The sequence below is a fragment of the Stegodyphus dumicola genome, chromosome 6 (assembly GCF_044657685.1).
Source record: "Stegodyphus dumicola isolate Sdum_Otavi_A_Nest chromosome 6, ASM4465768v1".
NCBI classification, from domain to species: Eukaryota; Metazoa; Arthropoda; class Arachnida; order Araneae; family Eresidae; genus Stegodyphus; species Stegodyphus dumicola.
In genome coordinates, this window is record NC_140773.1 from 183,526,699 (window position 1) to 183,553,768 (window position 27,070).

The window sequence follows — 27,070 nt, forward strand, 5'->3', positions numbered from 1 at the left end:
TCTTGTTCAGTTACAAAGTTCCGCTGTTCAAATCCCGTAATTGCTGTGTCAAAAATACTGACTAACTTGTCAATCGAAATTTTTTTCATTTTCACTAAACTCTCTGTCACCTTCTTCATGTCTTTATCCATTTTTTGCAGCAATTCCACTTTTTGTTTGATGGACATCAAAGATACTTTCGTTTTGTAGATCCTTTGGGAGCTCCAGCATAGGAAATTCTATTTGACATAATCGAAAGTTCAAGTTTACTTTTATAAAATTGATCTTACAGTCTGCAAAAAATAATAAGCCGCATCCAATTCGAAGATTAAGGAACAATGCAATCATCAACATTAACTGAAATAGATAATTAGATAATTTTAGCTTATACCATCCGTTGTACATTAAATGCGCACATGAAAAAGTATTCTGCGCTTGCGCAGTCATAAAGGTCTTACGCGCACACGTAAACGCCTATGCGCATGTGTCAACGCGGCGCATGCGCAGAAAGTTTTTAGCTTTGAGGTCCGGATTATGGGTGTCCGAATTAACGACTTTTGACTGTATTATATTGCAAAAATGCCGCCCATACGGTATAGTGGTTAGGGAAGCCTGACTGCGATACCAAAGGACCTGGGTTCGAATCCCGGAGAAGGCATGGTTGTAATTGTCCGTCCTTTCATAGGAGGCGATGGTGGCCCACCTGTTAGGTGCCTCCATAATAAAGAGACCACCACATCTGGTCTTGTATAGATTAATGGACTGGGTTACACTGTAACTGTTGACAATCTGCCATTAGGAAAAATATATATATATATATATATATATATATGCTAATAGCAAAAATATAAATTTTTCACTTTTGTTAGAATGTATTCAACAACATATTTACTAGCCGCCCATTGGGATAGTACTTAGTTACTCTGACTACCATTCTGAACACACCAGGCTTGAATTCTGGAGAAGGCATGGATGTTTGTAAATGTATAGTGTCTATAGCATCATCAAAGTTGCCTACAAAGCACGTCCCTCCTTCTTCTACAAATTCTTTAACCAACTGTTTGACAACCAAATATTCCCGCAGGCATTCAAGAAAGGACAAGTTGTCCTATTCCTGAAAAAGAATAAAAGCCCGCAAGACCCGCGCTCTTTTCACCCGATATGCCTTTTGCCAACCCTGGGCAAAATTTACGAGAAATTAATTGTTAACAGACTAAAATGTCATCTCCATAGCAACAATCATCTCAGCCCCAGGCAGCATGGCTTTCGCACTGGTCTGTCCACTACGCATGCCCTCTGCAAAATTCGTGAAACAATTCAACGCAATAGCACCACAGGTTTCCATACAGCTTTCATATCCATTGACCTCCAGAGTGCGTTTGACACACTCTGGTGGCCAGCGATAAGACAGGCCCTCCGAGACGCACAGTGTCCATCCAACCTCTTCAGCGTTTTTAGTAGTTATCTAGAGAATCGTAGTCTTCTCATAGCTATCAACAATGACACTACCTTCAAAGTGCAAGAAAGAGGATGTCCCCAAGGCTCTTTTGCTGGACCGATTCTCTGGAATTTAACATTCAACTCTGTACTGGATGCAAACTGGCCACGACATACAAGTGTCATCGCCTACGCAGACGACGCAGCTCTTCTTGTCAAAGGTCGCACTCGTGCGGAGCTCGAGAAAAACGGCACCGAAGTCTGCTCCCTCCTCGCCAATATCTGCAGCAACTTAAAGCTTACAATCTCTACCGCAAAGTCATCAGCAATAATAATACCCAAAGCAGGCACGAATCCAACGCGCCGCCCCTGCATCAAACTACAAGGAGCCAACATAAAGATTGTCCAAACGCTAAAATACCTAGGTGTAATCTGGGATAAAAAACTAACCTGGATCCCTCACATCCAAGAACTAAAAAACAAAACATCAGCTATAGCCAGAAAGGCCCGCGCCTTCCAAGGTAAAAACTGGGGTCAGAATCATCATATTCAGAAGATCCTCTACCATGTGGTAGCTGAAAAAATAGTCTTGTATGCTGCTGCCGTATGGGCCCAACCGATGGGAGGACGAAAGATCAAACATCTTACATCTCTTCAACGACCATTCGCCCTGAATCTCTGTAAAGCGTACCGCACCACAGCCACCAGCTCAGCGACAGTCCTTGCAGGGCTCATTCCACTCCACATATGGGCAGAACAAGAGGCAGTGTACACCACCCTCATATACCTCCGCAAAGATGCAACATTTGGCAACATAACATACAGCCCTCTGCAATTTCAAAGCCCAGGTAACACTCTTCACACTCATCCTGCACGTAAAGGCACAGGAATAAGAATTAACATCTCACATATACAGCCACTGTCAATGACGCGAGTTTCAAGGCATACGCAAATATACACCGACGGCTCTAAGCAGGAAGATGGAGTAGGCAGCGCCTTTGCACACTATGACAAAGGAAGAATCATCCATGTATGGAAAGGACGCCTTGACATAAACAACAGTGTGTTCCAGGCGGAGGTGCAAGCAATTATAACCGCGGTAGATTACATTTTCAATAATAATATAGAACGGGCGAAAATTTTCACTGACAGTATGTCAACGCTTCTAGCACTAGATAATCACAACCACACCTTGCCCTTGATCATCAAATTACAACAACTTTTACAGCGCAACCCGCAGAAACATCTCTCCTTAACATGGATCAAGGCACATGCAGAAAATGAGGGGAATGAAGCAGCTGATAGCCTGGCCAAGCAAGCAGCCACTGATCCAGAAGCTGAAAAAATCACAATCCCAGCCCCTCCTTCCTACTTCAAAGGGCTATTACGGGGTCAAGGCCTAAATCTTTGGCAGGAAGATTGGACGCACTGCACAACTGGAAGACGTACATACAGCTACCTCCCGAAAGTCAGCACTGAACGCAACATTGCAATAGCTCCTCTTAGGCTTATATTATGGGACACGGCCCATTCCCGACCTACTTCAATAGACATGGCATAACAACCACGGACATATGCGCCTGCGGAGCGGAAGGCTCCCCAGACCACTATGTTTTTGAATGCCATCTGACAGCAGGAAATCACCTCCCTCTTCCTATCAACAATAGTGAAGCTTATCACCGCTTCCTTATAAAGCAAAAACCGGCAGTAAATACAATTTGCAAAGTTGTCAACAAGCTCAAGAGAATGGGCCAAGATTTGTGCTCTCCTCATTAACCAAAACTCTCAAGACATGATACACTAAGTCAGCATGCAGTTCCACATTCTCAGACACATAAGTCTACTCCTAAAATTTACATAAGTCCCTATTACAGACACCTTTCAAATAATGTACAATCAAATGTATTCAACATTTCCTCTTCTGTATATGCATAATACTTAATTTTTTTTTATTTTTATTTATTTATTTATTTTTTTTTTCCCCCTATGAGCCTGTACTTTGATCCTATTATTTTGTAACTGTATTTTTGTATCTGTATATTTAAATTGTATTTTTATTAGAATTTTATTGTGAATGTGCAAAATTACCATAGCAAATTGCAACAACAAATGTCAAAACGGTAAAACGAATGCAATCTGCCCTTGTATGGCCATGTAAATGATCTTGCTAACATCCTAAAAAGCTCCCGAGGCGGCCTCTTGAGGCCCCAGGGAGTTGTTCCTGGTTAGTGGAGGGCGCGGGACACATGCCTGTTTACCTCTGTTAGACATCAGGCGTCCCCGTCCTCCGTTACCAACCAACCAATGTATAGTGTCTGTGCAGTATGGGGGCACTCAAAATTCCGGAAAACTCAAAAAACCGGAAGTTCTCTCGAGAGTTTTGTGGTAGGGAAAAAGGGGTGGGAGAACCTTGCCCCCTCAGACTGCTATCCTTCAAAAGAGGGTGGAACTCACCAAAGTTGTACTGGCTCCCAAGGCTCTAGTCAACGACAGGCACAATCTTGCCTCCTTGACACAATGAATTTTGTGGGCTTATTCTGATTTCAAATAAGCAAGATTGGTCACAACACCAACACCAACAATTTATTAATATAAAAATTTGACCACATTAATTTCATAATTGAGTATGTATGAATGGATTTAATTCCTCTTTCCATTTAATTTGAAGAAAAATTCATGAAATCAGAATACATATATACATTTAAATAAGAAAGACCGATTAAGTAAAATACCTACCATTACGTCCTGGTTGTTGAATCATAATAATTGGAATTCTAGATTCTTTTCTTCCAAGATTAAAAGTTGCTATAAAAAATTTGAAAAATATTGAAATGGTAAAGAACATGGTACAAAAAAAATTACCATTAAAAAATTATTACTGTATTGAAATTAGAATATCAGTTTCATAGAATGACCTCTAAGTGGTCTGTGATTAATTGGTCTTCACAAAAAATTAAAACCTAAATGTTTTTCTATTATTGTTGTTCACCATTATTTTTCTCTTCTCCCATCCAGAACATTAGAGTATTTCTAAAAAGTTCATACACTGAATAAATTGACCGTACATTCTTCCCAGATTTTAATACATATACTGAACAAGGTTATTAAATAATTATACAATTGCTTCAAATGATAAGAAGTTTCCCTTTTAAATAAAATGTTAGAAATTATTTTCTCAGACAGCTGAACATGTCAAACACAAGCTAAAAATTAGGCCTCTTTTGCAAAATTAATTAAGAGTTACCATAACTGTCAATGCAAAAGAAAAGTTCTTGAAGGAAACTAGATATGATACCTAACTAATACAAAGATATAAGAAAGTCTTACTGCATTATAGATTACATAACTTATAATGCAACACTACTATTATAGGCCTTGAAGAGCAAACTTTCATGTGAATTGTTTTAGTGTGACAGTCACTTAATTGTGACGAAACAGAATACAAATATATGTTATTCTGAGGTTATTGCCAATATACACTCATGTCCAAAATTATGTTTACATGCATAAATTCACGGATTTCTCAGAGACTATGACTTATAATTTAATGAATTTTCGTGGAATCATACATAACATGATGACACATAAATGCAAAAGAAAAAATTGAAGATCACCTCATATGATATAAAATTGTAGCATGAAACAATAAAAATGGTAATAAAGTGTGACAAAGAGAGTTAAGAAAAAAGGAATGATTCAGAAAAAGAATTAAGTCTTACGAATTTAATATGGAATATGATCTTCCCTGACTTGTACACACATATCACAATGTGTTTTAAGGCTGGAAATAACGTTGTTAACCACAGTTTGGGGAATTAAGCTCCACTCTTCCAGCAATGCCGTCTTCAGAGCATTTACATCTCTAGGAGTAGGATGTATACGTGCAATTGCTCTTCCAAGGTAGTCCCATAAGTTCTCTATCGGGTTAAGGTCAGGGGAGTTTAGTGGCCAAGGTATTCGCTTAATGTCTTCACTTTCAAGGAATTCATCAGCGAGGTTTGCTCGATGTGGACGGGCATTATCATCCATAAATAAAATGTCAGGTCCATATGCACCCCTGAAAAGTCTTACATAAGGATCTAAGACCTCATCTCGATATATCTGGCCTGTCACAGATCCGCTGCTGAACACGTGTAGGGGCGTACGTCCATCGATCATTATTCCACCCCATACCATCACACCTCCACTACCGAAACGGTCACGTTCCACAATGTTCGAGGGATCATTTCGTGTTCCCGACTCCCTCCAGATGTAAACACGTTTAGAATCACCAGTTAAACTAAACTGCGACTCATCAGTAAAGAAAACATGGGATCATTGATATTCAGTCCAGTTTTGATGTTCTTTACACCAATTAAAGCGATCCCTCTTTTTCTGTGAAGACAGTAAAACACATACCCTTGGCTTTCTGGCATAAAGGCCTTTTTCATTAAGCCTTCTGTATATTGTTTGCCGTGATGCAACAGTTCCAATGGCGGCTGCAAGCTCTGAACTTAACTGGCGAGCAGTAGCCTTTCTGTTACGACGGGCAGTTAATGCCAGATACCGATCTTCAGAAGCAGTTGTCATTCGTTTCCGACCTTGTCCAGGCCTCCATACAACACTTCCATCATTTTGAAACTGTTTCCATAGCTTAGAGACTGTCTGTCTTGAAATATTCAGACATGTGGATGTTTCCATGATTGACTGCCCTGCTTCTAAAAGGCCGATAATTCGCCACTTTACAGATTCTTCCAAATGATACTTCGAAGCCATAACAAACCGCTTTGAGTCCCTACATACTGAAATCAAACGCTATGTTGCAGAAATTCACTCAAATATTCAGTTTGCGCAAAGCGCTTGATTCACCCTTGGATGACGTAATGCCTAGATTTGCATATCACAAACCGTTTGATTACTTTTGATTGGATAATGCTAATTAGGCTTGGTTTTCACACATTCCCTGCAAATGCGGATCACATTGATTCGATATTTCATTGAATATCATCATTTTTGGGTATGTAAAGATAATTTTGGACATGAGTGTATAAGGACAACAGAAACTGTTTTATTATTACTTACCATTAGGCACAATATACTTTTGTTTTTCTTTATTCATATCATTTTCGGATATTTGTGTTGCAGTTACTTCATGGCGAATGTCTTCATCCCATAAAGCAGAAGAAGCAATGTCTGGAGTGAACAACTCATCTAACTCTTGTATGCTGTAGTTTGTAGTTGCTGCAAAATAATATTTGAAATTTTTAAAATATTACAATATGCAGCAATTTCAGAAATGTACTTTCTGTGTACTTTCTGTAAATGTGGCATTTTGAGAAAAAGGGTATCAAAGCTTTAATTGTGAAAACAAACATATAAAGCCTCTAAATAAATATTTCTACAAGAAAGGCATTTTGGAGGATTACAAATTAGCAGTCTTTCAACATTTCATAAAAATATGTTCCCAATCCTTTCACAAAAGATATGAATTTTATAAATAAATTTTGGTGCACAGTATTTGCTTAATGATCACTACGAAAAACATAAATGTAGCTCAAATTATTGTTTCAAGATTTAAAAACTGAAAAAGCTGTTTTTTGTGCACACAAAATTTTTTGATTTATTTTTGTAATATAAATCAATATGATATGAATCTTTTATTCATTTTTAAACACATTCAAATCACTTTACTTCCCCAACACAATTCCTATCACAAATATATTGTTGTGTTTTTCTTCTGACACCAGTTGTTACATTATTTTCTTCCTTCACGTTCGTACGGCGTTCGTGTGGATTTGGAGTGAATAACGACGACAGCACTTCATGAAATATCGAAACACACTTTATTGGCCAGTATTATCAGGACAGCTACAAAACACGTTTTTACAATCGTCGATAAACTACTATAAACACGCTGAAACGATCAGCGACACTGCCTCCAGGTTATCAGGCTATATCACGGTGGAGACAGCTTCATAGCAAACCACTAGAGTACAGCTCTCGACTCTGCTTGGTCGTTCTCGGAACTCCATGCACTCTCGAGACTCTCCATGCTAAAACTCGCGATGCACTCAACGACACACAGAGCACAGCTCCCGACTCTTCGGTTCAGTTGTTCCCGGAGCTCAATATGCTCTCTTGACGATGCACTAACTGCGATACACTACAAGACTCTTTTGGTGCACTCGATGACCCACTCGGCACTCGCTGAACGGCTGTCAACTCGACTGACTCGCTAGACGAGATACCAACTCGATACTATCTATCTCGCACTCTATGCGAGGCACACACTGGCTCGCCCTCTCGACGAGGCACCCTCCCGATACTAACTCTCCATGTAACAGCAGGGTTTATATAGCTTTTGGCTGGTATTCGAGAACATTGTGGGCTAAACCGGTAAGAATTTGTTCCAGAAGGTTCTCCATCCGTCCATGGAAATTTTGTTGCCAAATGGGCGATTTCTTGCCAAATGTGGCAACCTTGCCTTCCCTTGCTATTTTATAACAACCCTAAACCTGCTTTGCGGAGAATCTATCTCACGGCGACTGTACATTTTGTAACAATATATTAAAAAACTACTTTACACTTTACTTAACAATATATTAAAAAACTAAAAAAAAAAATTTATTATAAAAAACTGCAAGCTTAGGTGGTGGAAATGGAAGAATATTATTGATCTGTGCAGCACAGTAAGGAAATCAAGATAAGCATTTTCAACGCAAGTTTTAAAAATGTGTATATTACTAAGCATTTTGTTATAAGTGCTTAAATGACTTCCACTAGTTTATGTTTTTTAACTTTTGTTTTCCAGTGGAGACTCATAACCACACACGACACTAACAGAAAAATCACTGATCATTTTAAATAACTTGATTTTTAATGGCTACAATAATCTTCATATGGTCTGATTTAAGTCAAAAAAACTCCTCTTCACTATTGGAATAATTCATAAAATCATCTTCTTGTTTCTCCCCCTCCAAACATATAATAATATTTTGCACTGGGAAAGATTTTTGTGGTTAAAAGTGGTACTAAACAAAATAAAACAAATAACGCTTTTAGGAGACAATAGTGCCACTTAGAGAAGAAGCATGTCTGAGCTTTTATTGAATGATAGAGGTCTTATAAACTAAATTTCTTGGTTTTGCAAGGAAAAAAATCATACTAACCATACATTTAAATTGAAGTCAAAAAGCATTAATGGGAATTCAATTTATTTTGATAAAGTCGCTGAACACTGGTAGTTCGGTCCGAGGTTCGAATCCCGGGAACGGGATGGCTGCATGGGTGTTTTCGTGGTTTTCCCCATGTGTAACGTGTATACGAGCCAGTTTCCCTTAGAAAGTCCTCCATCCCCTTACGCAGATAGCCCTAGTGTGCTTTGCCGTAATTAAATACACCACACCAATTCTTTTGACCATTTCCATAGGGAAGATTATGTGGCCATTCCAGGAATTAAATTAATACACTTTTTATTTTCAAATACACAAAACTACATATTAAATACTTTTAAAAAATTTAGAAGACATCATGCATAAAAATTAGACAATGGTTTCCTTTGCAAAATTTATTATTCTTTGATAATTTTTTTATTAAAGAATAATGCAACTCTTTGACAATTGTACAGCTTAGAGAAAAAAAAAAAAAAAAAAAAAAAAAAACTAAATAGAGCAACAACACTAGTAGAGTTTACATGCATTATGGAATCTAAATTGCTTCCTTCAAACATGAAAACTTAAATAAGAATAAGAAATTTCTACTTTGTGAAGCTTAGAAAATCAAAATTAACACAAATATAAACAATAAATTGCTGGTCATTTGAAGACAAAAAAACATTCAGAGTACACTAACATTCTGAAAAGGTTACTTTAATGCTAAAATTAATTTGTATGAATGTATCAATGATAATGCTTTTAGTGATAAATAGGTATTTAACATTCTATTTCACATTAAGTTTTGTTAATTTTTACTTTATCTCGAAGTTTAATTTTATTTCTTATTCAATTACAACAATTTTCTTTTTGTTCTTTAATAAAGTCAATTTAAAACAAGATCTACTACATGAAAATTACATCTTATAACAATTACAAAAGCAATTCTAAAGCAACTCAACAGAATATAGCAATATTTTGAAATTTGATATATAAAGCACAGAAATATTTCCCAGCATGACATTAAATGTTATATTGATAATGATGTATTTCTTAATGCAGACATTTCCAGTTCCTTGCTGCAACAAATTTATAGTGCCTTTATTCTATTCCGACACATCATACTAATTAGAAGACACACATGTTAGAATACTGATTAGAAGACTCATTAGAAGACACATAAGTTAGCATTTTGTTAACATTTTAAAGTTAACAAAAAGTTAAAAAATCATTTTTTGTTTTCCCACCAGATAATAAACATGCAAATTTAACGACATCTTCTGATCATTAAAAAAAAAACCCCTTTAACTGTATCTACATGATTTGTAACACTCGAAATATTCAATATATATGATAAACTAAAAACCATCTAAACTACAGGATTAATAATCATAGAGCTCATCTTAAAAAATTCCATTCCACAAAACAATATACTACCACTAATGATTCTTCTAATTTTGCCAATTATACTCAGCAGAATGACAGTATTTTCAATACCATGACTTTAATAATAATAATAAAATACATATTTTGAAAATAATTCTAATCCCAAAGAACAATTTTTTTAAGAATCACTTAATATACTGAAACTATGTACATTATATCCTTACAGACTTAATACTTACATACTAGTAAAAAAAAAAAAAAAAAAAAAAAAAAAAAAATCTCTAACCTATTTTCAGCCAATTTAAACTTTACAGTATTAAAACTCTCAGAGGAAAAGACCTTCACAATAAGAAATTCTTACCTACTATAGATAAAACTAAATTAAAGGCAAAATTAATAAATTTATTTAATTCTGCATAAAAAAAAATTGCATTCTTGCAACAACAAGTTCCTTCTCCTACTTGAAAATTACTTTATTTCAGAATACACAGATATGCAAATTATTAAAGATCAAGTTCTAGATTATTGTAAATTCAGACTCTCTAAAGCCAAAATTCACAGCAAAATTTACTTTAAAACTAATTTTCTGCATCCACAATTTGACCAAATAAACTTCTCTCACATTCTAAACCAATTGTAAACTTTTCTTCCCAGCAACTGATGCCACACCAGTTACAGCATTTAAGTATCAAAAAAACCTTATGCAATTGCTTACTAATCACCATGAACTTAATGGACTAGCAGAATGATACTGCAAATTACAGTTCCTTCCTTATGTTGATTCACACCACCTACGTAGAATTACAGGAAACATGGATATCATCAAAAACCTACAACTTCAAATTCAACAAATAATCTAAATTCTCAAATTTTAATAGTACTTTAAACTGGCCTAAACTTTTGTCTAGTATTAAAAAATACAATTTATAATCACAAAAATAAATAAAGCAAATAACAATTTTAGCATTATTTGAAAAATTTACTACAAACAAATTCTTCAAGCTGAACTTTACAAAGCCAATACTTAGCAACTAGTAACTTACATCAGTGCAACTACAATAATAAACAAAATTAATGCGTTTCATAAAAAACTCAACATTTTTGTTATGCCCAGATATAACAGATTCGCTAACCTTTATGCTCTTCCTGTTTCATAAAACACCAATTAAATTCAGATTCATAGCAAATTGTAATAATAGTTAGAAGAAAAATATAGACTATATATTTGCACAGCAACTTGAAAAGACCTGTAACTTAATATTCACAACTTGTAACAGAGAACATCACTTTTGCTGGATTATCAATAATAACATTCCTATACTTAATACCTTACAGACTTAATACCTTAAAGACTTAATACCTTCCTATACTTAATACCTTATTCCTATACCAGTATCAACATACATAATATTAACTGCTATGATCTTTGAAAACTTATATACTTCTCTTGCATTAGAAGAATTTTTTAACAGCTTTCTTGAACTCCCAAAACCTTTTCCCACAATTCTCCCTATTCTAAACTTTAATAAATGGAAAAACTTCCTTCACTGCATTATTTTTAATAATTACATGAAATTTAACAATAAAATATTTAAACAGGTAACAGGTATACCAATGGGAGCTCATACATCTATCTATGAGTACTTATAATATCTTTTTGTTTGTTCAAGAATTTAAATTTAAAAAAGCACTTAGACAAGATTTAATTTATTATGAACATACTTTCAGATACATTGATGTTCTCATCAGTTTTAATAACTTTAATAAAATAGAAAATTCCCAAATTTATTCTGAAAGCCTCATTATCAATAAAACTTATTCTTCACAAAACGTTTTCCTATTTCTAGATCTTTAAATACCTAACTATACACAGATAAAACTCTATGACAAAACCAGGAACTTTAAATTTGCAACTAAAAATATAATTGATTGGACTTCAAACATTTCCAGGAAAGTAATTAGTAACACAGTCATTAGTCAAATCCATTGAATAAAAATATTTGTAACAACACACTAGATATTCAAAATGAGATATTTATACTTATTCAAGTTCTTAAAAAATAATTTGGTACCAGATAAATTTGTTAATTGCTGTCTTAAAAAAATTTTCTACAAAATTTAAATACTAAAAATAAAAAATAAATTAAATACTCAATTTAAATCTGTTAACTAATAGGGTTTAGATAATTTACTCCTAAAACTTTCAAAAGGCAGAATAAATTGGATGTCTGTTAGTTAAAGATTTGTAAATTTTGTAATTAATTTTGCCTATAATGTAAATTACATTTTTTTTCTAGCCTTCTTCTTTATGCTTTGCAGGCCTTTACCCAAAAATAAATAAATTTATTTCTTCTGCTTGATTAAAAAACTTTTTAATCAAGAAAGTAGTCGCTGACAACTTTAACTAACAGTAAGATTATCTCGCCAATTTTAAGGCGAGATAAAATCATCTCTCAAATTGAGTTCAACACGTCACTAAAAACTACTTTTCTCATACATAATATGACAACCCTATTACATTCCATTACTGAGTACACCAGTACTTTCAATTTTACTATTTAAAATTTTTATCATTCAAAATATTATTTCTATATAGCTTTTAAATAATTTTTACTATTTAAAATTTTACAGTTCAAAATATTATTGCTATATAGCTTTTAAATAATTTTTACTATTATAGAAATCTAAATAATTTTAAATACCGACTTAAAATGCTGCTTAAATTACTGACTAAAACGTATTCCAATAATTTATCACTTTAAAATACTGACTAAAATTTATCAATAATTCATTGCTTTCAAATATTGACTAAAATTTATTCCAATAATTAATTTTTATCAAATTTCTGCTCCTTGGAGAGGATATATGAAAAACCTTTTCTAGTAATGTATATATTAAGTTAATGCTTTTAAGATTTAAATTTTAGAATTCTCAACTCAACTTGATTTACAGATAAAATATTATTACTAATCCCTTAAAAAACCAATAGTTAAAAATTCAGAAATTTTAAGTGTTCTGTCATAAGAGAAAGAACCCAGAAAGATTTTTTATAAAACTAACTACAATATTTGTGTATTGTTCCAGACAAGGATCACTGGAAGCAATAAAAATAGTGATACCGTACCAATAAATATCTATTTTCTATCTGCACTGTATTCTTAACTTTCAGTCTGTTATTTCAAAGCTTGCAACTATGTGTTCATATCTTTTATATGTTTACATTTCTTATTTTCTTCATGGATCTCTGAGAATTAATAAACACTAAAACTGAAACAATGTAAGTTATTTACAGTTGTTTTAATCCCACAAATATTATCCAGTACATCCTACCCCGCCACACGGGGGGGGGCCCAGCTAGACTATAATTATAGTTACCTCCGTTGCCAATCTAGTTCTCAGACTGCTGCCAAAATTACATAAAAGTTTTATTTTTATTTAAGCACTTAATCTGTGATAAAACGCAACAGCTTTGATATATGTTTAGCACTCAAAAAAGCATATCAAGTCTAGTATTAAACTTTGATGAAAATAAAGGTGCAAAAAACTTCTATAAAATATCACTTAGCCATAATTTTATGAGTATGCACCTGTACAGAGGATGTTCGCGCATTTTTTAGATGAATTTATTTTCCTGTTATTCTGCTCGGAATTTTTTTTTTTAACTGCAACTATACTCTTGGAAGTATAAATTATCTGCTACTTGATATTTTTTTTTTCCCTGCAAAAGGTCACTTTTAATGAAGCAATGGATGGAAGGCTATGTTTGTGTTCTTTTCAATGAACATTGTTTGTATCTAGTTATTAAAAACGTTGTGAAAGTCATGCTTTTTCAATATCTAAAGCTACAATAACAATGATGTCAACAACAAAGGGAGAAAATGTCAAAATTTAGCTTCAAGTGGAAAAATTGCTCCAAATACGTATGCAAGGAAAAATGGAATGTTTTGAATGTTGCAAAAGTAAGATCTTTAGTGTTAAAAGAAAATCCGCCAAATGAAAGGACAGTTGCAAAATCACTAAAATGTTCAGTCACAATTACAAACAAAGTGATTAATGCTGATTGGAATCTTAAAAAGGTGAAAGAAACCTATGTGATCATCTTTGTCCACAATATATCGCTGAATGCAGAATGTCCTGCATGATTCTTTATGATAAACATTTATCCAGACAAAAATGGAAAAATGTTGTCACAATAGATGAATAGTGCGCGTACCTAAATGACTGCAATAAAAAGAGATCCATTGATTATCATTAAAAAAGAGGCAAAAAATCTTAAAATTTGGTTCAAGGAATCTAATAAAAGTTTATCTAAAGGATTTATAACTGTTGCTGGTTAATGGAAAATTTAAAACAAACAGAGAGGAGAAAAATGTTAAGGTCAGTTCCCCTTATTATCAAAAACATATTTTATACCTCATTTTAAAATATGAAATACCTTCTCTTTACACACAGTGTGAGCAAATGGTAGAACTTCATCAAGACAAAGCAAACAGTGATACATCAAAATCTACTGTTAATTTCCTGGAAAAAAGGGAACATGAAATTGGTATCAAGGATGTATCCTTCACTCATATCCCTACTAAATATCATGATCTATCACCAATGTATTTTTATGCTTTTGGACTTTTAAAAAGTAGCTTGTCGAAACGTCGACCTACAACCTACTTAAACTTTGGAAAGTTGTTCGAGAGCAATAAGATAAAATATCTCTTCCAATACTACATTGCATTATTGTCTTAGAAAATACTACAAGGCATTATTGTCTTAGAAACTATGGTGTATAAAGATAGTGAAGAGTAACAGTTCTCAAACAGAACATTCAAAACATAAACATTTCAGGTAAAATATTTCTGTAATTAACAATCAAAATTGTCTAAAACATGCACGAATTATAATTATTACCATATTTATTCATATATTCCCTTTCCTAGTTTTTTAAACTCTGAATTAGAATATTACCATTAATGACAGCCACATAGAGAGCTTGATGTATAAAAAGAACTGTATTGAGAGCAGAAACCATAACGAACGCCACGGAAATATAGAATATAGCTACAGTAATACATCTTTTCATATGTGCTTTTTAAATTCGCAAAGTTCTCCCATCAAAAGTAGCAAACACTTCATATTTTTTTTTAGTTTGAAAAGATAAATTTAGCATGACAGTATTCTAGCAGGTAAATATAGTATTAGCTATATATATTTTACCTACGATTTAAAAAACAATAAAAGTAAAACAAAACATTACATGCATCCTTTTAAAACATAGTAAAATAAGTAAATATATAAAAAATTATGCCATTTTATAGCAATTTTATTACCTTCTGATAAGTAATTTAAGTCAAATTTCTGATATGATAAATTAATTCTTGGATCTCTAACAGTAAATCCCATGACTGTTCTTGGTGGAATTACATATGTTATCTGATGCTTCAATTTTTCTATCAAGCATTTCTTTTTCATATGTAGAGACTGCCTATGTTCACTGCTGTAGTAACTCTGCCACCAAAATAAACATTTATCACTATCATTACTTGACAACACCTCTTCAAAAGAGGAATCATTTTCATTATTTTCTGCATTTCTATAAGGTGATGTCATGGACACATCTGCTACCTTTAACAGATTAATAATTATGGATTGTGCCATAGGGCCAATTATTCGGTGGCGAACTAATGTATCTTTCAGTAAGACCATTTTTATTTTATTAGATGTGTTATTGGACATATAGAATTGCTCTTTTTTAAATTTAAATTTAATTTTCTCATAGTTGACTTTGGATGCAAATGGAATATGACTTTTTTCCTCACTCATTTCAACATCTTCATTACCTTCTTCAGTGCTTTTAACAGTACTTTTGTGGTAAAAATCACAAGCTTCTACCTTTTCTAAGTGAAAAACATTCACCAGCACTTCTACAATTTCAGAATGTATTGTAGGATGACACCATATCCATAATTTTCGAAAATGATTACACAGTTCTGAATCTATTTGAAGAACATTGCTTGAAATATTTGCTTCCCAAATAAATGATACTGGGCCAATAGCTTGGAAAGGATATGTCTTTGGATGATATAAAACACAAAAGCCTTCCTTAGTTCCATTAAGATACGACTCAAAAGTAAAACCTAGGAAATAAACAGAACTTAAAATCTCAAATGCATTAACATACAAGAGTTGCAAAACATGATTCAATAACTATATTTTAAATATAAAAATGTGTTTGTGTACAGTTTTATCAGACTCTTATAATTAATTTTTCCTGAAGATTTATACTCTTTCTATTTTCCATATTTTACAATTCAAAAGCCTACATTCAAGCCATTGCAAGCTACCATTATACTGTCCAACATAAAGATATTTTTTAAACCTGATTTCCTTTTTTAATTATCTCTTAAGTAATTTTGTCTCTGAACATTCTGGCTTTCTGTTATTACCAATATAATGATTGTTTCTACATTGCAGAAACAAGATCACCAGCTATCATGATCCTAAACTATGGAGAATAACCAGTGCATTGTAAGTATTGCAATGTTCCTTCAAACAGCTGATTTTTTAAATTTCTGTTCCTGAGCATAAAAGTCTGTATTAAGTATCATTTGCTACCCATTACCAAGTCTATTTAGAAATTAAATCACTATAAATAAAACAGTCATTCAGCAAAACAAAGAATGTCACTAGGAAAAAAATATATCTGCTCATAGTAAGGAATAAGCAGTTTTTCCAAGGCAAATTTTAACATCACTTTTTGCAAAGATACAGCTATACTTATGACATTTCGTGTTTACTTTTGGGTAGATGCTGAGTTTTCAAGCATCTTTTCATTTATGTCATTTTGGTTTTATTATTCAAAACTGATCCAATAGGTAGCTATAAACAGCAATAATGAAGATACAATTCTCCCTCAATGTAGAAATTAAAAAAAAATGGACAATTTGAAAATTTTGCACTGCATGTTTATCATTTTAACCCTCTCAGCTTTATGGATGGAAAATTCTGAATAGAAGGCTGGCTTTCTTATATATTACATATGAAAATTTCTGCCAGCTTTTAATGTATACTGGAAGAAGAGGAATTGAAGCGCAAAGTGAAAGTCATTTTTTAATTATAATCAAGAAAATACCATTTATTCATGACATTTTGAGGAACTTTGAAATTTCAAGGTTAAACCCATAATGCTTGGATGGTTAAACAGGTGTTTACTGCTAAAAACTATCAAAATAAAAAAATGTAAAACAGCATAAAAAGTATCTGAAATGAATCCAAACCAGTCATATAGCATAAGATATTAGAAACATGTTTTAATAATTACAATCAAGCTGCAAATATTTATAAAAGTTTTCTATTGGACATATTTGCATATTAAATGCATTCTAATTTATATCAATATAAACATGGATACTTCTTTGTCACAGTGGCCCCCAAGATTGAATCACCAATCAACCAAGATATCTCGCCAAAATCTGAATATGTATTCATATATCTCCCCATGTGATCATATATTAGCACTGTCCTGCGTGTTCATATACCTTACCACATGTTCGCATATTAGCATTGGCTGCAAGTTCTTAGACCTCGCCACATAATCATATATTAGTACTGTGTTGCATTTTTCCTACCGTGTGCTTTTACATTATTCATTTTTGATAAGGTTTTTGAATCGCATTATTTAAAAATAAATTCACTTTTTTATTTTTGTGAATATGATGTTAACAATCTAATTTAACAAGTAATGAGGCAGATGCCATACCATTTTTTCAACCTTTTTTTTTACCTGACAAATGAGTATGCGAAAATGGACACAACATGAAACTTTATATTAACAATGAAACCATTTGGAGATGCAGTGTTAAAAATGGCAAAAAGAAGGACCTCTGTGTTGGAAATTGGTTCAGTGGTTCCAGAATATCATTTGTCAATGTTATTAGATTTATGAATTATTGAGCAGAGCGGTTGACATCGATGAAATGATATAACAAACAGCTTAATAAGTGTGAAAGTTAAGTAGAACAATTACATGCTGTAAAATGATAATTATCATAAGAATAAGGGTAAGAATAAGGGTTCTTAAAAATATTCTTAGGAAATGACATGTCAATAGAAGCCTGATTATATGACATTCAACTAAATGGAAAGCTCAAGGCACCAAAATATTTTCAAATTTTAAAAACTTTCCAAACAGTGAAACTTAGCACCAATAATGGATAAGCGTGAAATAGAACTTTGGCTTTACGTAAATCTGATTAATTCTCGATATGTCAGTTTAATATTTGTAACTGCTACATACCTGTTTTTCAATCGAATTCTGAAAAAATGATCAAAATGTGGAACATATCTTCAATGAAACAGTGTACAGTAAAGTATTTCAAATTTACAGGGTCCTGACATGAAGAAAAGTGTGACTTACATATTAACTTACAATTTACTTATTAACATTGTTATTAATAACAATGTTTTCATAGGTCATCCACGCTTCATTCTTAGTTATCATCCAGTCCAAAGGTCATTTTCATTCCTAGCAAGAAGAGTTGTGCATATGATAACTCAATCGTACAAATTTTTCTCACTTAACTCATATAAAGACATCTATCTGGAATATTTATCTAGACTTATATTTACTATATTTATCTGGAATATTCATCTAGCTAGACCTTTCCTTGTTTCTGAATATGGTCTGTAATGGTTTGATGAATTGAATTAAGCTTTTCCGCAATCTCTGATGCTATCAAAAAAAGGACATTGCTATATCATGATAGTGACAATATCTTCATCAATCAAAGATGGCTGCTCAGAGTGTTGCTTATCATTAAGGTTGAAATTATTTTTTCAAACCATCTCCTGCACGTTCTATCTGAAATTACATCTAAACCCAAAATTGTCACTAAATTTTGACATGCTTCTGTAGCTTCTTCTTGCTGACATGCATCTTCTTCTGTCATGTATTTCTTCCTTGTTGGAACTCATACAAAGTACAGTGTCATTAATGAACTTGTAATGTCTCTTGATTATTTTGTCTCTGATAAAATGTCAAGGAACCTAGTGAACTAAGTAGGGATTACTTACAACGCATACTCCAGAAGGGTTAAAATACCGTTTTATTTACTTGAAGAAATAATACAGATGACCCCTTCTCGTGCTTACAGGAAAGCCTCAACTCAGGCTTTTAAATCAGAATAAGAAAATAAGAAATTAATCTAACACTAAGATAGACTTAGCCAAAGCTAGACACAAATATCTAACATAGTTGACCCTTAATTTAAACTAGCCGGCGAATATCAACAGACACGCAGAATACAGTCAAGTATAATAGCTTCAAGAATGAAACTAGCCAAAAGGCAAATGCACACCACTAAGGACTCCTAAGCATTCTCTATCTTGTTGAAGTTAGTTGAACTTCCTTTTAATACTACTTCTAACTCATTTGCATTCAACGATTCTAAAAACTCATTCTGATAGGGAGTTGTAAGTGGGAAACAAGAACTGAAAGGGTTTCAAAATTAAAAATAATTGTTATTAAATTAACATACACATTACAAACTTTATGGGTAGCCATGTTTACTTTATTGTACCTTACTTAATAATGAAATGAGACACTTTTGTTTCAGTTAATTTAGAAGGGCAGATGTTTTATAAATGCGGTGATAAAGAAAGACAACCATATATTTCAATTAAATTAAAGATTCAATTAAAGATCTAACGCTGTGTTAAATGGCAACATTACAAGAATAACTTATTAGCGAGTATGTGTGGAAGATAAATTAAAGGTCTTATGTTTCATAAAAATGGTGAAATTTGTTAAGTATATTTTAATATCAAATACATTTGATAAATGCTACTTTTCTTTCTCATTTGGTCTTCTATGTCTGTAGGTTATCATGAATAATCCAAAGTTTTCATGCATATAGAGGATGACTGCAGCCACATAGACAACAGTATCTCTTAAGTCAATATTCAACGGTAGTCAACTTCCCTAAGGTGACTGCTACTGATGAGAATAATAATAGTCTGGAAAATAAAATGCATATTTGTGAATGGATTGAAAAACAGAAAATAAAAAAAAGTAAAATATATATATTTTTTTAAAAATCTGAAAGGTTTCAGATTTTAAATTGTGTCTGAAGCGCCTTTTTTTTTTTACATTTTGTGTGTTACCTTTATTTATTAAATATCATGTTCTTCGCATGTAAGCCATAAAATTCAATTCAACAGCAATATCACAAAATATTTAAAAGAGTATATTTAATCTCGGGTGCTGGAGATTAAAATGCCCCCCCCCCGTACAGTGTTGCCATAGTTCACTTTGAAATCGTTGAGTTCCTTAATCAAAAACTCATAAATACTTTACAAAATATGAAATAGATTATAAAGCAAATTCCAAATTTGAACTTCCAGATGCCCATATTTGGGCGGAGATGCTCACATTCATATTCAAAATTTGATGACTCTAGGTACCGTTGCTTTATCATAATGTGAGAAACATACATACCTTTATGCAGACTCTTCATTATTTAATTTCTTTAAATATAATACAGGGTTCTAATATTTGATGGCAACAATCGACGCAAAATGCCAAAACAAAATTAATAACCCTTCTGGGCAAACTGGCCCTCTGGGTTAAAAATAAAAAATGCGTGGAAGCTCTAATAAAAGTGACTCACATCTGCAGATTATGATATGATTATGAAGAATATGTCAAGCTACTCCAAGGCCTTTATAAGAAAGTCAATGACTTTGGAAGTAAGTTCAATTTGTTTTGTTAGCACAGGCAAATCCACTTGTAGTATTAATGTTACTTCTAATGTCAGAATTTTCAAATACAAATCAATAGTTCATGTGAATAATTTTGTTGATGTGAAAAATTTCCAATCACCTAATAAAATGACTAAAAAAATTATGATTTACAAAAAATGAGAAATTCAGTAAAACTGTACAACAAATTTGGAATTTTTAATAGTAATATTGCAACTGGTATATCCCAGAAGGATAAAGATACGCAGCAGCAGTTATCTCCAGTTACTGTCTAAACCCCAATAAAATAATTTTCAAAGATTTTCTTAGATTACTTTTTTCATGTTTTATCATGTGCTAAAATGGAAATAAAAAAAAATTCGCTAAAGTGTGAGTGCAATTTTATCAGATACATCAGCATGTTGTTTTATCGGTGGCGACGCTCAAGCGACAAATGAATTTTTCCATAAATTTTTCTCTAAAGTCGGAAGGATCGATTTATACGTGGGTATATACAGTAACTATTTTATGATTACTTAGCATTATGTCATTGATAAAAAGTACAAGCATGTGATTAAAGTCTTGATATGAGGTTCACCATCAAATTTAGAGTGAAACTGGACAGGCATTAACTTGCAGAGGTTATGCAATTCAGAAAATATCTCAATTCACAAAACAATGAACTAGGGGGCCAGTGCCACAATTACTGATCCAGTAACTTTGTTAATCCAAAACAAAGCACTTCAGAAAATTTCCAGTCTGACTGATGTTATACTCTTCTCAGTGATGGTTAAAATATATATGTCGAAGAACCAACTACTTTACAAAATGGTAATTTGCCCTGTTAAGGGTAAATTTGATAAGCCCCGATGTCATTAATGCAAAAGAGACCATCCAGCATAAAGTTCTCTAAAAAAAAAAAAAAAAAAAAAAAAAAAAATTAATGCACAAAACAAGAGTACCATAAAATGAAGTTTTAATTTTGCCCAGGCTCCAAAACTGGCAAAAAAAGCTTGCATGAAAATAGCAAACCAGTGGGAAAGCATATACCTATTTCTGCAGCACTTCCACAGGTAGTTAAAGTAAATCAAGATAATAAAAAATATGTAAATAATTCTATCAATAATATTAAAAGTTAGAATTAATAGATCTTTTCAAAAGTGTTAGTGAGATTCATGGGGTCATTCATGAACACAGTTAACAAATATGAATTATTCATTAAAAATATCTGATGTGTATACCACATGACTTCCTTGTATGGAATATTAAATTATACACATTTTTTGCTGCATTTCATTTGAACTTAATTCCTCCAATTTTATTAGAGATATCTTTCTCATTCAATTATTTCAGTTCTCACTTAGCAAAAAAGGAAAAATACATAAACTCTCAGAATATCTTTATTAAAAATTGAAAAATTAAAAAAAAAAAAAATCTGATGTGTACACCACGACTTCCTTGTACGAAATATAAAATTATATGCATTTTTTCTTGGATTTAATTTAAACTTATTGGATTGAATTAAATCTACTTCATCGATAGCGCATAAACCATAATAGAATAGATGCACTCTTTAAAATTCACTATATTTGTTTACCCTAGTGACACTCTGACGCTAGGTTCACTTAACAGCGTTACATTTCTCTTATTATAACTAATCAAAATCAAATCGGTTCTTGAATTTCAGAGTATGTAGCAGATAGGCTGCTTTAACTGCATGACAAGGAAGATGTGCCCTAAGGCGATGGTTATTAGTTAAAAAAAGGCAAAACAATCACAGTGGCAACTTAGGCGAAGCTCTGGCTGCACAAAAGTACAAAACTGGAAAAATAAACGTTGCCAGTCACATGGGTGATCACCCACCCAAGTACTGACCCCGAGAGGAACCGCTTAAATCTGGACTCCTAGGAAAACCTAGAAGAAATGGGGAAAAGAAAAAGTAATGAAAGCCCTCATTTTGCTTCGTCCAATGCAAGTTACTTTGCACCTTCAGTAAATCGCACTAATGTCATAACAGCATGGAAACTAGCTGTGAGCTTCTCCGCCATTGATTTCGCTGTTCTTGTCTTCTCGTTATGGTTTATGATGCTACTTACAAAGTTGTTAATCTTCAGTTGTCAGTCAGTTATTAATCTTCATTCTAAGACTTCTTTGTATTCCTTCATGGGTGGTTTCATCCTTTGTTGGGCTTTCTTGCTGTAAAGTGTTTTCGGCGGAGTCTGATTTTTCTTTTCATCTAATATTACTAGTTGGGGAAAATCTGCTGGAGTAGGAATAGGTGCTGCTGGCTTGGGTTGTGATTTCTTAGCTTCAAACCGCTTTTTTTATTCCGGCCAACTGCTGTAGGAAGAAATATGCTGCTGTTTGCAAAAATGCAAGTTGGTTTCTCTTCAAGTTTGAGAGGGCAATTCTTACTTCTATGCTGCTGCTCGCATTTACAACACCGTTCAATGTTAGAGCATAGATGCTGAGTATGTCCATATTCTTGACACCTATAACATTGTGTCACTCTCTTCTCAGGTGCATCCTTTTCGATCTTAACATTCACGCTAAACATGTTGTTTAGGTGATGTATTGCATGACCTTCTTTGGTTTTTTTCTAATTTCAACAGGAATATTGGGAGTTTTTCCAGGACTTCACCCTTTCATCTTGTGAACTGTTTTACTTTTTGGATTGGATAATGTCTCCTTTCGAGGTCTGCAAAGATAGCTTCTTTCTTCATCGTTGTCGGTAGATTTTCTAATATGACTTTCAAGAGCTTTTTCACTTAATAACTGAAAGGTGTGGAAGGGAATACAGTCAAAAGTCGTTAATTCGGACACTCATAATCCGGACCTCAAAGCTACAAACTTTCTGCGCATGCGTCGTTAGCTACAAACTTTTCGTTTTGACGCATGCGCAGAAAGTTTGTAAGACCTTCACGGCTGCGAATATGCATGTGCGCATGCACAAAATACGTTTACAAATGCATGTTTAATGTATAATGGACAGTATAAGCTAAGCTAAAATTATCTAATTCAGTTATGTTGCAGATTGCGTTGTTCCTTAATCTTCAAATTGGATCCAGTTTATTATTTTTTGCAGACTGTTAGAGCAATTTTATAAAAGTAAGCTTGAACTTTCGATTATGTCAAATATAATTTCTGATATATATTTACTAATATGTAAAGGATCTACAAAGTGAAAGTATGTTTCGAAGTCCATTAAACAAAAAGTGGAATTTCTGCAAAAAATGGATAAAGGCATATCCTTTGTTTATCTAACCATTCCAAAATCTGTTTATCAATTTCACGCTGCTCTGCGTGTGTGTGTGGGGGAAACGTTGCTGTGCGCAATGAACTGGAAGTTGATCTGTCAACACTATCCTTATCTTCAGGGCAGATGTTTTTATTTTATTTGGCTTATAATTCTTTACTAAATGTAGTATTTCATCTCGATGTACTCCGTCTTTGATATGATTTAAATCAAATTCCTCGTCATTATAATTCACTTCCGATAGCGAAGAAAGTGACAGAGGTTATTGAAAACGAAAAAATTTCGATTGACAAATTAGTCGGTATTCTCGACACAGCAATTATAGGACTTGAACAGCCGAACTTTGTAAATGAACAAGAAATTATGTCTGTTTATAGAATTAAAGAGATAGTATTATCACATAAAAAAAATGAAGCAACTTAAACAACTTACATTGAAAGAAATGTTTAATAAAGTAAATAAATATTAAGGGTTTTTTTTTTTGAAATTTTGATACCCTTTAGATCATAATTGTTCTTTATTTCATAAATTACGGTTTTATATTTTTAACTTTATAATTTCTGCATGCCATCTTACCAGATTTAAACTGATGATCTATAATCCGAAATCGAAGTCCCGACGAGTCCGGATTAACGACTTTTGACTGTATTTCTCTTCTGTAGAATTGCAGTAGCTTTTCTGTGGTTGTCAATAGTTTTAACATTCATGTATAAGAGTCTCCTTTTCATCTCTCCCTCAAATTATTCACTGCATGTACTTAGCAAAATTTCATTAATTAGGGACCAATCTATTTCACTTTGCTTAAAGACGATGGGCGAGGGCGTTTCTTCTTCTCTGTCTCCTCCCATCTCTGTGTCTACATTATAATTCAGAATGCACAAAATTTATATCATTTGAAGAATTATCTAATTATTGCCACATGTTCTATTCAAATACTATAATAAGTCTAAAATGATGTATAAAAGAAATTAAGCAAACAAACCAAAAAAAAAAAAAAAACTGTTTTTCACAGACAATTAAATATTTCTCATTCAATTAATTCGGTTCTCACTTCCCAACAAGGCAAAAATACATAAAAATTCAAAATATCTAACAACATAATCTGCAACATTAACTGAATTAGATAATTTTAGCTTAGCTTATACCGTCTGTTATACATTAAACGAGCATTCGTAAACGTATTTTGCGCACGCGCACACGCATATTCGCAGCCGTAAAGGTCTTACGTGCATGAGTCAACGCAACGCATGTGCAGAAAGTTTGTAGCTTTGAGGTCCGGATTATAGATCATTCCGGATTATGGGTGTCCGAATTAATGACTTTTGACTGTATACGTTCAGATTTCTCTGTACTATTCCCCATTAAAAACTGAGTTATACTAGGCTTAGACTTCAATCACACGCAAGTCATGGAATTGCAATAGCAGTAATTCATATGGAAATATTATTTATCATTTCGTCTCTCAAAATAATCTACATACTGCAGCATCCAGAAACCCCAACATACTATAGAACTGGTAACACAAATATTATAAATTTATATACTTAAGATTATTAATACTCATTTATATATCAAGAGTTTACGTGAACTATCATCTGACTCCAGTCATGATGGATGTTAGCAACTGTTGCTGCATACCACATAAGACAGCTATTATTACTAACTGGGCACAATATGCCAAAGCTCTAAACAACATCTAGCACACTATTCGAATAATAGACATAGGGAATGAGTCAGATGTATTAATTGAGAATTTTACAAATGATATGCATCAAGCATCGGCTAACAATAGTAAAGGAATCTCTACTGCTAAAAGATGTTGAGATTCAGAAATTGAGGACATAACATTTAAATCAAGCATATAAAATCTAGCAGTGATCATATAGTACTGATCAAGTCTCATGAATATAATTCATCACAAAGTCCATTACAAGAATACATATCTAGTGTGATTGGATCGGATACATAAAATGAGCATCTAAACATGACAATTCAGTTTTTAAGGTTAAGCAACAGAATATCATAAGTGCACTTCCTTCCAAGGAGAAGGGAATTTTAATTGTAGAATAAGATATTTTAACTGCAGAAATACAAATTACTCAATTTATATAACTTGTATTTTTATATAAAAAATCAACAGTCATTTATACTAAAAAAATTTGCAATCTGGAAACTTCAGACTACACCTCAAGCAGTTTACCATTAGAATTTCAAAAAGTTTTATAACTATAAATTAAAAATATAAATATCATAAAACGAAACAACTGCAATTTAAACTTGAAATACAGACTTCTATTTAATATGTAAAGCAATTTTAAGCTAAGTAGTCACAACAGGCTTACAAGTTTAAAACTTAATTCCCTAGAAATTAAAGATACTGAACATAAAGTCTTATTTTAAAATGAGCTATTCAAAATGGCAAGGCCAAATGGTAGGGTAATACTAGTTTCTTGTAAATGAATATTACTGTCTTACTTATTTAATAAGGAATATACTTAATTATTTAAGATGTAGTTGTTCAGTTATTTCACTGGATCTCTTGCACAAGAGGCATTACCTTCTATTTTATTAGGATATTAAAAACGACAAACTGAAAATAAGAAACACTTTCAAGAGGTTTCTTTCAAGATGTTTAATAAATGTTGATGATGTTTAATAATGTTCAAAAACACATATTTACCAGTACTGGCATCTGTTAAGTATGCAAGCTCAGTTAAAAGTTGTTTCTCAGAGCCTCTAAGTTCAATACAGCAATAATATGACAAATCCTGAAAAAAGAAGTATATATGTAGTATCACAAATTTTTGTTTTAATGATAATTGATTAATTTTTGTTACATTTAATCACCAAGGTATTCGGAAAACAGTACAAAGAGAGCGCGAGGCGGTTTTCTTCCCCCCGCAATTTCAAAAAGAGTGGTAACCCAGTATGTCAGGTCCTGCCACACATGCCAGTTAGTTAACGACATAAATTACAGCCCGGCCGGGTATCTAAATAATATAAGAACTACTTTTTCTAATGAGTTAATTGGAATCGATCTACTGGGCCCATTTCCAAAGTAACAGAAATAGATATTTACTAGTTATAGTAGATCATTTTTCAAAATGGTTAGAAATACTACTCCACTCCTCTTAAAAGAGCCTCAGTGAAAATT

At 32.8% G+C, this 27,070-nt stretch overlaps 1 protein-coding gene and 1 long non-coding RNA gene across 11 annotated transcripts in view; one reads left to right on the plus strand and one right to left on the minus strand.

Moving 5' to 3' along the window:
- LOC118202400 (uncharacterized) overlaps positions 1 to 20,957 on the plus strand; it is a 31,796-nt gene extending 10,839 nt beyond the window's left edge. The window contains exons 3-4 of the long non-coding RNA XR_015041780.1: positions 16,398 to 16,451; positions 19,802 to 20,957. This is a non-coding gene — a long non-coding RNA (uncharacterized LOC118202400). The remainder of the gene's footprint in view (positions 1 to 16,397; positions 16,452 to 19,801) is intronic.
- The window catches only part of Pop1 (POP1 ribonuclease P/MRP subunit), an 88,098-nt gene that overhangs the window by 4,474 nt on the left and 56,554 nt on the right, over positions 1 to 27,070 (minus strand). For all 10 annotated transcript variants that reach the window (XM_085819249.1, XM_085819253.1, XM_085819256.1 and 7 more), the window contains 4 exons: positions 26,597 to 26,684; positions 15,254 to 16,060; positions 6,478 to 6,636; positions 4,153 to 4,221 (listed from right to left, as the gene is read on the minus strand). In XM_085819249.1, the coding sequence (XP_085675375.1) occupies positions 4,153 to 4,221; positions 6,478 to 6,636; positions 15,254 to 16,060; positions 26,597 to 26,684 (1,123 nt within the window). The remainder of the gene's footprint in view (positions 1 to 4,152; positions 4,222 to 6,477; positions 6,637 to 15,253; positions 16,061 to 26,596; positions 26,685 to 27,070) is intronic.